Raw genomic sequence first — 13292 nt, 5'->3', positions numbered from 1 at the left:
GAGTGCACACCCATAATGATTTCTTCATTCATATTTCTATGCTTACAGTAGTATACTTTTTTTTGTATGTGTTTTCCCATACACAATATATCCTAGCCTCAGAAAATTTACTCAGTATAAATAAAATCTCTAATACTCTAAATGCATTTTCTTTTAAGCCCGCTCCTATGAAATCAGATGGGGTGAAGATTTGAAGACGCTTCAACACAACTTCAGCAGCGCTAATCTGTTCAACACCTCGGCTCTTCTGCCTCAAGAGTCAGGCTCAGATGAACGACACTCTTTCCAGCTTAATATTACAATTAAAAACGGCATCACACTTTTCTTTGCCGTTCAGGCAGTGGACCAACACTCAGCAAAGTCTGAGGTATCCAACATTGCTCGAGCAACCAAGTATGTCGCAAGTCCCGAACGCCCACCCGTTCCAAATCCAGACCCGAAACCGATTGCTATCATCATCATCATCATCATCATCATCATCATCATCATCATCATCATCTCAGTCTGTGTGGTGATCATAGTGGCATGTGTTATAGCTGTGATCATCACATTATGTGCGCTGAAACAAAAAGATATTATTGCATGAGGCATTAATAGAACAAGGAATACACCAACACTGCAAGCTTAAAGATTTATTTCACAAATCTGATGTGTTCTGAGACTACATTTTCAAACTTTTTGAGAGGCTATTTGTAATCGTTAAACTTTAAAACTGGGATGTTATTAACGGTCTTCCTTTTAACAGTTTCATGCTCCATGTTGCTTAACTGATCATATCTCATACCTGTTGTGCAAACTAACACACACTCATTAATCAGTGTATTGTACAGTAATGAAAAAACTTGTAAAAATCAGTCTAAGGAAATAATCTTAAACAATAGAAAAAGAACAGGAAAAACAACATGTTTGAATGGTTTTCTATTTGCTTAATGAATTAATAAAAGATATCAAATGTATTTCGTTGTAAACCAGTATTCATTGTGTGTCAATACCGAACCAAGCTTAGCGCTCAATATTGTGTCACTCTAAAAAACTTCCTTGATGATGTTGATTTATTAAAATAATGATAAAGACACACATGAGGGAAAGATGCACACACATCAGAAGGAGTAAACAGCAGAATTCAAGAACTCATCAATTATATTACAGAACAGTACTGGAACTAAGGCTAGTGAAGCTTTGGCTAGTGGCTAGCGAGTCTTTTTTTTCCTCCTCCACATTTCATGTTCGTGTCCATCCCGTGGTCGAGTTCTCTGTTCAACCCTCTGAGAACTGCCTGAAAAGCGCCTCAGAGCGACTGTCAGTAAAACTGGGAACAAAGTGAATCTGCAGGATTTCAGAGAAGCCTTCTGATAGAGTAGGAGCCGCAAATTTCTTCCTACACACAAACACACACACGAGGGGTGTCAAAATTATTTTAAGTAACAGGTGCACGATACACTCAGTCCAATGTCAAGTGAAGTAGGACAAACAAAAGCAGCTTAGTGACCAGTAACATCAACAACTCCTCTTAACCCTCCTATTATTTTGCAAAACAAAACCTTACATCCATTATGTAATGACTAAAACTTAAAATGACTTCCACGGTTTAAATACATACATACAAAAAAAAAAAAGCAAAGAACAGCTTAAAACAGTACGAGACGAGCTATAAGAAGAAATATTTGCATACAAGTCCATGACCCTAAATGAGGAAAGGTAAAAAAAATTCAAAGCAGGAGATAGATAGATAGATAGATAGATAGATAGATAGAGAGATAGAGAGAGATTAAGCAGTATTTCAGATATCTCAAATGTGGAAATGGGTCAAACTGACCCGTAACATAATCGAAGGGTTAAATACGATGATTTATTCTGAATGCACAAGTGTACTTATTTAAAAAGTATATTACCTACACAACAGATGAACAGACTGCGATTCATCACCAAATCTTTAAAAAAAAATTATAGTCTTTACCATATATATACACTGGCTTACAGACTAACGCACATTGCATTACATGTGACTGCATATGAAGTATTGATCCTCGTTACTGTGAAACCCCTGAATTAGTTTGAGCATGAAATGAATCCCCAAATCTTTCAGTTCAACTCGGATCCACAAGACCATTCCGATATAGAAAACGGATTCAAAATGTTCAATCTGTCGGACTCCGGATTAAAACATCCCGGATTGTTGTGTCCCTAGGATGAAGTGTTAATGGCAGAATTGTATTTACTGCACAGATGTTCGACTACAACGGCGGCGGTCACTCACTTGTAGCTGTGGAAGACCATGTCATTGACGGGAGCGTGCTTGGTGGCTGAAGGAACCATCTCTCGGAACTGCGAAAGGGAAAAATGAGCGCGTGTGTTAGACACCGTTGAATTCCTGGACTTAATTACACGTATAGCCAAATGAGGCTAGGAATCTGGATTCCTTCATGATCTCTCCATGCAGTTCTCATGCATCTTTAATCACTATAGCATTTAATTCCTGTATTGCGTTGTATTGTACAGATAGATGTTTGCAAATTAAAAAAGTGAAAATTAACAAGTAGAACTCGACGACAAAAGTCTAGTCCTTTCAGACACTTGACCTCGACCCTGTTTGGATTATTTCTAAAATCAATTCGTTCTAATGGTTACAATGATAACTCCATGTAAATCCTACAAACATTCGATCACTTGTTCCTGATATACTGCGCTAACCAGAATTTCACACAGACGCACAGGAAATACAGACAACCTGAAAATATAATGCCTCTACAACCAGCTAGTGGTGGCTGCGTAACAATAACAATCCAATGAGATTTTAATATATTTAAGAATATTTCTAATCATTTGATCACTTTTTTTTTTTTTTTAAATTATTTACAGTTTACTTCGTTTGAAACTTACCAGGAATCTGTGTCCAAAATATTAAGCGGCATAAATAAAGTAAAGGCTAAAATAATAACTCGGTCATGACATTGTCCGTCTATACAAACAGGTTATGAGATCAAGCAAATCGTGTGTGTGTAGCAAGCAGTCAATACGGCATGACGGGTACAACTACACCCACCCTGTTATTGTGCTTGGCTTGCTCCAAAGAGGTAGTGAAGTTAAAGCATCGGCAGGGAACTCCAGCACTCTTACTGACGTCTACATACCTGTGAAGAGGAGCATGGAGATAGTGAGGTCTTCTTTGTTGCCAGGAACGATGAGAGTGAAGACTACAGCGATGGTTTAAAAAGACCACTGATCAGTAAAGAAATGAAAATAAGCACCGCTTTCGAGACTCTAGGTCAGGATTAGTGTTGTCCACAGCTACGCTCCGGCCTTCCTTCAGAGCACGTTCACACGCTGACACACAGTGCTGCCATGACCCCAGTGTGTCCTAGCAAGAACATATCATCATCATCATCACCTAGAAAAAAGCTCCACTCCTAACAGCCTTTCACTGGGTATTTTCAATATTTGGATGGTTTTGTAAATGGTTAGTCTATTCCAGGGATTTGCAACCACATCCCTCTTCCAGTGTAAAAATGTGATCTCAGAACAGAAGGATTTAGAGACTATAATCCAACTATTCAAAATTTAGGCACATAAGGAAAAATCAGTACAGTCCTATTTAGTGGAGGCATTAGAGCTTTTTATTCCTGAGCTTTCCACATACACACACACACGCAAAACTATTACACAGTGTTAAAATGCTGACTTGTGAATACTGCAGTTATATCCAAGCTGCTATTCTGTGTATAGCTTTTTAAATAAACAAGTTTTCAATTGGGACTTCTGAAAACAAATCAACGTGTGGTCATCAGCCTCCACTTCAAACTTTTTGTGTCGAAAAAAATTGGGATTAAGTCAAAAAATAAACAAACAAACAAACAAACAAACAAACAAACAAACAAACAAATAATCCCACACCTAACAATATACTGCACCGCCTCAGGTGTGTTTAGGTTTGCATTACTCACCCTGTTCACATACACATATCCCTTGGGAATGATGTGGGTTTGGAAAAAAGTGGATTTGCCAGCTGCAAAAGTGAAAACAAACCAAGGCAAAGAAATTTGGCAGGATTTTTGTCAACCAACAAAGAGAATAAGAAACATTTCTCACACACACACACACACACACACACAAAAATAAATGGGACTTACATCCAGGGAATCCAACAGCGACAATTATTTCTTGGCTGGTAGAAGTCAGCGAGGCATTAGGAGGGTCATACAGACGTGCCTTTGGGTCTAGTTCCCTCTGCAGGCCATAAAATGACACCATGAATGATTACACTAATTCACAGTGTCGGCCACGTGGTCTGTCTGGACTGGAGTTCTTGAGTGCTCTGTACCTGAACCCTTTTTTAACTCATGTACAGTAAAGGCTGCTGACTATGGACCACCAGGAGCTGGAAATGATCCGGTCATAATGTTGTAAAGTAGTTGAAATGGCTCCCGGCTCACGGTTTTATATTACAGAACATGGTGCACCGTGTACATTATTTGCAGGTGAGGAATGTTTCAGAAATCCACACGTGCGTGCAGGCATTCGGTTCCAGCACATGCCACGTGACATGTAAACGCACGTGGAGTGATCCACAAGCATGTGCGTGGTCCAAATGAACTCGTTAAACAAGTTTTTATTTTATTGTGCCACAGAGGTTAATTAAACAAAACAACAAAAAAAAAAATCACTAATTCATTGGCTGCATAAGCATTTAGCATGCAGCAATACTCACTTTTAACTGCAGTTACAGCTGCAAGTCTTCTTTGAAGCGTGATTATCAACTTTGCACATCTGGATCCTGATATTTTTGCCAATTCTTCTTGGTAAAATTGTTCTAATTCTCTTGCGCAGATTCTCAACTGGAGTGAGTTCTGGGGTTGACCGGGTCATACTCCTTGTCTTGGTTTTCAACCACGTGCCCTGTATTTGGTTCAATCCATCTTGGCCTCAGTCCTGACCAGTTTCACAGGCCATGGTGATGACAAGCATGCCCAAATGATGCTACCACCACCGTGTTTTACTGGAAGGATGGTGTTCTTAACACTTTGTTCCAAGGTCAAAAAGATCAATTTTGGCAGTATCTGACCAGAGAAGCAGTGTCCACATGGTTGCTGAATCTCCAACATGCCTTACGACAAATTTAAAACAGATTTTTTGGATCCCATCTGGTTGTTCTGTGAACAGTTTATCTGAGCTATGGATTTTTTCAACGTTACCCCTGGCCTGACGTTTACCTGGTCACTTTTGGTCGATGGTCTTCTCTAGGCAGAATTGCAGGCGTGCCATATTCTTTCCATAAATAATATATTTAACGTTGCTCTGTAGGAGGTTTAAAGTTTGGGATTTTGACAACCAAACCCTGATCGATACGTTTCCAGAACTTTGTCCCAAAGCTTGTTTTGATTGTGGACTTCACAGTGCGGTTTGTTTAGGTATGCTCTCTCAGAAACTCTGGGGCCTTCCACGTACGGGTATATTTACTTCAGGATCAATCACATGACTTCTAATGCCACCTGATCACACCAGATGGCTTTTAACTAATTCAGCTATAAGGGTGAACACATACGCAATCACAAGTTTGACAGCAAACAATGTAGCAAAATATCTCGAGCCCCATCCCTGCACATAAATATTAAGGGCTATTTCATGAAGATTTGTGACATATGATCCCACTTTTAAGTCCATTTCCGTGCCACTGGACTGAGGTCCGACTCAACCAAGCATAAGCAAGCTAAACATGGACAAACAGGTCAGTAGCTCACCGGATCAAATGACGGCATGTTGAACGGAGCAGCTTTCCATCCCAGGAAGAATTCCTCTGGAGTGTGAAATTCCAGACCAATGTTTAGAGCAAACTAGAAGCACAAAGAAAGAAAGATGCCCATCACCAAAAAATGCAATCCATTATGTCATCATGAAACCGAACACTAAATTATGTGCATCGACTTTCAACTTGTAACCAAGTTTGCATCCTAAGGCCATGTGCTGCAGTCGCAGTCTCACCAGCCTGTCACTACAGGAGAAGTCCTTCTTCTTTTTCCCTGGAGCCCAATTTACAGGACGGCCTGCTGCATCTATTCCAGAAAGAAACGTGAAGCAGGAATCATTTACCGATTTACTTTAAAAGCTAAATTAACCTTAGAAACTTGGCTTGGCCCAATACCAGGTCAGTAGCACTTTAAGAGCAATAAAATGTTAAATACCCCTATAAATTTTATTAATGCATCGCCTTAAGCAATAAAAAAAAGGACTTTACACGGCATGGAACAAATCTAACAATTTTATTCATGAATAAAATTTAGTTAAACTAAACACTGAATGAAATTATTCCGCATTGAGTGTCCACATGCCAGCATGCGAAAGGTCTTCAAGACTATTCCACTACTTCTGTCCGTCATAGTCATCTCTATTTTTCAATACGTCTTGACTTATAGTTTCATGAAACTACAATGTAATGCAGAAAGTAACATATAAGTACTTAAGAGAGTTTGTCACAAAGAAAAATAAAACAAGTCTGACTAGACAAGACCCTGCTGCACTTGTTTTTTTGACAATGGCCGTGGTGTTGATTGGCCAGGGTTTGGTCAGTTAGCTGCAGATTTAGGACTGGGTGGGTCCTAAAGCAGTGTGAGCTCTGCACTTCCTGGTATGTTACCAGACAACGACTAGGTGGAGGCTAGCAGCTCCAATGGATGAGGCCCCACCTCCTCTCCTCGAGCCGTTTACAGATATTCTGCTGGAGCAGTTTCTGCTATATTCTGTCAGCTGCTATTAAGAAATTAACCCTCATAGTAAAAGAAATTCTGAATAATAATAATAATAATAATAATAATAATAATAATGTAATTCAGACAGAAATGGCTTTATAATACCATCAAAAACCAGCCTGAAGGTTGTAAAATCTGTAAATGCTGATTTAATATCTTTTTGGCTTCATTTAAATAAGGAACTAAGATAAAAAGGCACCGTTTTTATCTATTCCTTGAGATCCAATACAGCCACTCACCTCCAACATAGACACACTGGGATTTATCCACAGTTATTCCATCGTTCGCCTGGAAAACATAATACAGATTATATATTTCTGCAGACATTGATAAACATTTCCACACAGTGAGCAATATTCATCAAAAGTTATGTAAAGTCAAATCTGGTCATAAAACAAGCATTTCCTTTTCCAACAACGTCATATTTGTACCATCAAACTCGGCAAGTCTATCCCAGGGAACTCGGGGCACAGGGCAGGGGGACACCAAACCGTCGCAGGACACAATCACACACACACACACACATTCACACACTAGGGACAATTTGGGAATGTCGATCAACCTGCAATGCATGTTTTTGGACTCGGGGAGGAAACCGGAGTAAACCCCTGAAGCACAGGGAGAGCATGCAAACGCCGCACACACAGAATGGAGGCAGGATTCGAACCCCCAATTTGGACATTTATTGCACCGATTTATTTATTTTGGTCTTTAACAGTGACCCGTGTCTTGTTCATAGATATGCCATGAATTCTTGCACTTAGAGTAATTCTACCAAATATGGGCTATCAGATGATTTTACTCAATAGGACCAGAATATACGAACTGTCTCACCTGCTCACATAAATGTTCCCACATTCCTGTGACGGGCTTTCTGTAAATACCTGGACCTGCTGCGACAAACACCTGAAAATATATCATGCATGTACCGTATAACATACACACCGTACACAGGACAGACATTTAACCTCACCTGGACAAAATCTAGGCTTCGATAAAGTACTATTTTATCTTATATAAAACGTATATTCTTAACAAACCTGCACAGGCACATTCAATGTCTGAAGAATATCCTCAACTTTAGACTTGAACACCTCTGGTCTGAGCTTGCCTCGAGCAATTCCCATCTGATTGGTAAAAAACACCACCTACAGTACCCCGTGAGAGAGGGAGAGCAAAGATGAGCCGCATGCCGTATCTATAAAACATTCGAGCTGGGTATTTTAGTTCGGCTTACGCACCTTGAACCCTTCTTTTAACAGAGTGGTCAGTTTGGGTTTTATCTCGGGGAAAAGGATCCTAAAGAAAATCAAAGTGCAGATGTTTAACAGCAAATCAGACGGTGTTTCCAAAATATTTCACAACTAAACCGACTTACTTCCAGTCATCTGGGCTGGTGGGAAAGACTTTCCCTGACTTTGTAGTGATAATGCAGCCATCAATATCAAACCCTGCGATCTGAATTAGAAAGAATGTGAAGCCATAGTTAGCTTTCATTTAAATGGAACACCAAGCAGCGATTTTACATTCACAAGCAAGCAAATCCCTTCTACGTTATCATTACTGTCACTTTTCTCAGATTAGGGGTTCAGTCAGTTAGTAGTCAGGGTGAGCCAGGCACATTTAGACCACAGCGATGTTGAGTTCTCGAACCTGATTGGTCGGAAGGTGTTGATTAATTTTCTATAACAGCATCTCAGACAGTATTGCCAGCTGTGACGCAAATCGGGTTTATATTAAGGCGCTTTTTCTAATATGCTAGCGATTCGACTGTATATCGACAGGTTATTCACACTGATTTGTCAGACACGCCCCCTAATCTAGGAATAATAATCAGATTTTTTTTTTTTTTTTTTTTTTTTTTAAACAAACGTTATTTAACAAAAAATACATATAACCGATGACGTTGTGAAGCTTTCTATAAAATGTATGGAAGGAGCAAGTCTGTTCTTGGTTTGTTACCAATGTATATGTCTGAAATACTCTTAAAATATATTCCAAACAGGAAGAAAGCTATTCAAGAAAAACCTATATCACACATTCGACCTCGCAGCGAACTTGACCGTGTTTGGATCAGCTCCAAAATCTAATCAGTTCATCTGCTGTATGCAACGATAATGCCATATAAATCCTACAAACGTTCAACCACTCGTCCTTGAGATGTTGCACTAACAAGAGTCTCGGACGGATAAACGGACAGAGAACCCGAAAAGAATGAATAACATGAGGATGACTGATGAAAAAAAGCATTTTTTTTTACGAGATGCTATAGCAGTAACTAACTTTACTACTAATTGTTTCGTGGACAACTTTAACTATGGAAGTACATAACAGCCTTTAATTAATAAAACATGTCATTAATTTTTAAAGAAAGCGCTTTGGTAAAAGAGGAATAAAACACTTCAGGGCATGCTGTAATAGGAATATAATCTCTGGAACTATGTCTGATTATTTTCATATAAAATATCAATATAGCAGCATATACCAAGTTATTGATCCAAGCTTGAGCACTGGCAAAGTTATTATTTGTATAAAAATAATAATTAAAAAAAAAAAAACAGTACAGAAGTGTGAGTCACCTGAGTTTGTCATATTACTATTAAAAGACATCACCAAAAATTCTGATAATGATATTTAAGGAGTACTGAAATATCCTGAAATGGAGGATTATGGGATTAGCATCTGTACTTCTCACCTTGGCGCTTCCAGTGACCCCTGCTGCGGTGAAGAGCATGAGATTACCAATCTGCTTCCAGTGACTGTTTATGCAGGCAGACAGGGCAGCGGCTGAGGGTTTTGATGGCGATTGCCGTGTGCTTTTGTCTTCTGCAAACTGTTGCAGCTGTCTGAGCTTCTCCTCCATCAGGTTCTCTTCATCCTCATCAGATTTCCCAGTGCGGCCGCGTTTAGCTTCGGGTGCGTCATCTTCGGAATCAAGGGCTCTTTTTGTTGACTTTGCGAATGCAATTGTGCACGATGAGGACATATTACGTTATATTATGAAATATGTTTTCTAAGAGAAATCATCATCATACATCATATAGATACCTTTTTAGGTGAAGAAACAAAGAAATCCTGGATGTTCCGCTTAGGCTGAACCTTCTTATCGTTACCATCCAAGACCTTCTGCTTACTTTCCTTATCATCTGCTTGTTTTCCCTTACTCTGGCGAGAGGCTGAAGAGGCTCCGTTAGCTGAGCCAGAAAACTGCACAGTGAAGGGGTAACTCTGGTTTACAAGGTAGAGTGTGCTGGTTACACTCAGGCGTCCAGACTGGCCGCGACCCAAAGCCTGCCCATCCACAGAAGATGGGTTCGGACCAAGCTGCAGAAAATAAGACAGGCTGCATAAAAAAAAGTGGGCTACTTGTTTTTTTCCCCCTACTATTTAAGATTATGACACTCTAAAATTAGTTGTTGTTGTTATTATTATTACCTGTGTGACAAGAATCTCTTGCTTGTCATAGTCAGCCACAAGTTTGACTACGAAAGAGAAAAGCAAAGTGAATGAGTTAACAACCAGCTAGCAAATTACAGGGCTACATCCAAAAGTGCATATTACTGTACTAAACATTAGGTCAAAACTGTACACAACTATCGCTTTTTGTTTGTAGACTTGTCTTGTGTGTGTGTGTGTGTGTGTGTGTGTGTGTGTATATATATATATATATATATATATATATATATACACACACGCTCACACACCAGCCACTTTAATACGAACACCTGTACGCCTGCCAATTCATGCAAATCTCCGATCAGCCATCATGCAGCAGCAGTGCAATGCGTAAAATCACAGAGGTAAAGGTCAAGAGTTTCAGAATCTCGGAGACTGTAGTGACATGGTGTCCGCAATAACCAATCAACCATGAGTACTGCTCCCAACAACCAATCAGTGGTCTCCATGTTTTTGTCCCAGCTTCACACAGGTTTGTTTTTTCGTTTGAAACATTTACATTTATGACATTTGGAAGACGCACTTACCCAGAGCGAATTACGTTTATCTGAGCAGTTGGCTTAAGGGTCTCGCACAGCTTGAACACTTTTCATGGTACAGGTAATAAAAGTGCTACGTATCAGGCATGATCTCTGTATCTCAATTCTGAAGGTCTCTCGTTTGTGTCACGATGTACCGGAACCAGATTGTTTTTGACGAGAGGAAATCAGCCAGCGCAGGGTCCAAATTCTGGTTCTGTGACTGGTATCGGACAAAAACTTAACGAGAAGTCTGTTACGCCATTCAGAACCATGTTCAATTCTCAACCACTCAGCACCATTGCTTCCTTTCGTCAGTGTTCCTGATAGAAATGATAGTATTTTGGAAACGCATCCATAAGAAATCTAAATTATTTACTAATTTGACTTAAAAAAAACAAACTCATTTTATGTCTTCAGAAAATCATTATACACACATATACATTTACATATACATTTCATGAAGAATCAGTGAATATTCAAACGGATCAATGACGTCACCTGGCGTCTTCTGAATCAGTTATTTTCCCCTGAACAGTTTTGATAACACTGGGTATACGAGAGTCGCATTTTCATCCCGAATCAATGCTACTGTATAAGGTGTGTATAAGGTGTGTATAAGGTGTGTATAAGGTGTGTATAATGTGTGTGTACCCATGTCAGTGCAGACGGTTTACCCTGGTGTCTGGAACATTTTTTATCCTTCACTCCGGACTCAGGACCGCGACCCAGAATCACGGCCCGACCGTGGGGCAGTTGTAGCCGTGTTCCCGCTGCACTCACCAGTGCACACTGCATGTTCTCAGCTCAGGGGTTAGAACTTTTAAAATAAGGAAAAATAAGCTTTTCTGTCCTCTTCTAGAGTGACTTCTCTAGTTACATAAGAAACTTTATTCTGAATAAACGCAGCCAGCTCGAGACAATAAATACAAACCAGCTCTAGTAAATATCACAGAAGTCGTTAGCTCAGCGTATTAACGTATGTGCGTTTACGTCAAGGCTACCAATGTTATATGCATATAAGAATTATAATCACACTTACGTATGCAATAACTGAAATCTTTAAGAACTTCCAAACACACTATCTACCGTTAGGTCTATCTACCGTTAGGTCTATCTGCCGTGCAAAACTATACGCTTCCGCATAGTAAACTCTCCAATCGTTTGACTTCTTGTGAATATCAGCCAATCCTATCTCACAGGAGGCGGGAATTTGTGTTCTCGTAGCCAATCCTATCTCACAGGAGGCGGGATTTTGTGTTCTAGTAGCAATCCTATCTCACAGGAGGGGGGGGGGATTGTTGTGTTCTTTTCAGCCAATCATATCTCACAGAAGGAGGGATTTTGTGTTCTTTTAGCCAATCCTATCGCAAAAGGCGGGATTCTATTAGTGCTGCTGTCGCATTTTTATATTATAGGTGAAATAAATGTTATGTTTTTATATCTTTTTCAAAATTTTACATAAGAATAATGAAGTTACCTTACTTAGCAAGACACATGCTTTTAAATTTGCCGAAAGAAAGGACGCTTAGAAGTGAAATCTCCTTATGCTGTCTTGTGAATAGGACATTCGTCTGCAGTAATAGTAGGCTCAAATCGCGGCAGCGGCACTTCCGGTGGCATGCTCAGATGCCGCTGCCTTTACGGCATGTGCCGCTGTTTGTGGCTGATGCCACTGAATAGAACGGCATCTGCCGCTATTCATGAATGATGCCACTGGATTTTTGAGGCATCTGCCGCTGTTTATGAATGATGCCACCGAATTTAAACAGCATCTGCCGCTGTTTATGAATGATGCCACCGTTTATGAATGATGCCACTGAATTTAAACGGCATCTGCCACTGTTTATGTATGATGCCGCTGTTTGCAACAGCTGCCGCTGAACAGTTCCATGATTCGAGGTTTCTACTTTTAAAAGCTACACTGTCTTTTGCAAAATGTACAACTTTAACCATATTAAAGGTTTCGGTTTTGTGTTTTCACTTAAATTGATACTTTTCCTGCAGTTTGGAATCCAACAAATGGACGTTAAGTCTTAAGTGATACTAAATAATGTTATCCAAATGCTCTAAAGTATTGACACTCATAGCTCGTAGAACATAACGATTCTGAAAGTGAGACTGTACAGCGTGGATGCTCATGTCAGTTAAGAGAGCCCTCCTTAAAGCTCAATGAGGGATGGAGGATGTGATATCTACACAACGCGATCAAGGGTCACTAATATCCAAAAAGTGCCCTCTGTCTCCGTCATGCACCACTGAAGGTTCTGTGCTGGATCGGATAGTGCTATGCAACCTAAAGCAGGGAATGTGCTCTTTCACACAGCACTCATCAGGATTCACTACACCACAGTGCAAGCATTTTGGGTTTAAACAAAAATAATTTTAAGACTAAGAAAGTACATTTAGCCTCACTGCTGTCTCTCTTTTTTTTTTACTGCCCCACAGTGGCAACTAGTCGAGTAAGAAGTGAACTTTTTACGTATATTTATTGGTGCAGATTTTGAAATGAACAGATCTACATTAATAAATAAATGAGAGCCAGTGGTACCTCAGGCTCTGGGCTACTGAGCACAAG

The 13292-nt window shown here is 39.8% G+C and overlaps 1 protein-coding gene across 3 annotated transcripts; it reads right to left on the bottom strand.

Moving 5' to 3' along the window:
* Positions 1-617: 617 nt before the first annotated feature.
* On the bottom strand, positions 618-11869 carry pnkp (polynucleotide kinase 3'-phosphatase). 3 transcript variants are annotated; one of them, XM_017491592.3, is made up of 18 exons: positions 11757-11869; positions 11392-11534; positions 10176-10222; positions 9789-10064; positions 9436-9693; positions 8119-8198; positions 7982-8039; positions 7781-7888; positions 7575-7646; positions 6980-7028; positions 5977-6047; positions 5736-5828; positions 4128-4224; positions 3942-4003; positions 3249-3358; positions 3044-3131; positions 2258-2325; positions 618-1378 (listed from the first exon to the last, which is right to left on the bottom strand). In XM_017491592.3, the coding sequence occupies exons 2-18, from the start codon at positions 11510-11512 to the stop codon at positions 1258-1260; spliced, it is 1779 nt and encodes a 592-aa protein (XP_017347081.1). In that variant the 5' UTR covers positions 11513-11534; positions 11757-11869; the 3' UTR covers positions 618-1257. The 3 variants fall into 3 exon arrangements, with proteins under 3 accessions (XP_017347081.1, XP_017347080.1, XP_017347083.1); XM_017491591.3 differs by having other exon boundaries at positions 11392-11868; XM_017491594.3 differs by lacking the exon at positions 11757-11869 and having other exon boundaries at positions 11369-11509.
* Positions 11870-13292: the final 1423 nt, after the last annotated feature.

This window comes from Ictalurus punctatus, chromosome 17, assembly GCF_001660625.3.
Source record: "Ictalurus punctatus breed USDA103 chromosome 17, Coco_2.0, whole genome shotgun sequence".
Classification (NCBI taxonomy): Eukaryota; Metazoa; Chordata; class Actinopteri; order Siluriformes; family Ictaluridae; genus Ictalurus; species Ictalurus punctatus.
The sequence above is the reverse complement of the archived record's forward strand: the minus strand, read 5'-3'. Positions and strand labels throughout refer to the sequence as shown.

Excerpts from the sequence above, each read along its gene's own strand:
- pnkp (XM_017491592.3), bottom strand. The coding sequence starts at position 11,512 with ATGCAGTGTGCACTGGTGAGTGCAGCGGGAACACGGCTACAACTGCCC. Across the intron at positions 10,065-10,175 it reads AAGAGATTCTTGTCACACAG|CTTGGTCCGAACCCATCTTC; the intron begins GTAATAATAATA and ends TATTTTCTGCAG. Across the intron at positions 2,326-3,043 it reads AAGCCAAGCACAATAACAGG|TTCCGAGAGATGGTTCCTTC; the intron begins GTGGGTGTAGTT and ends TCCCTTTCGCAG.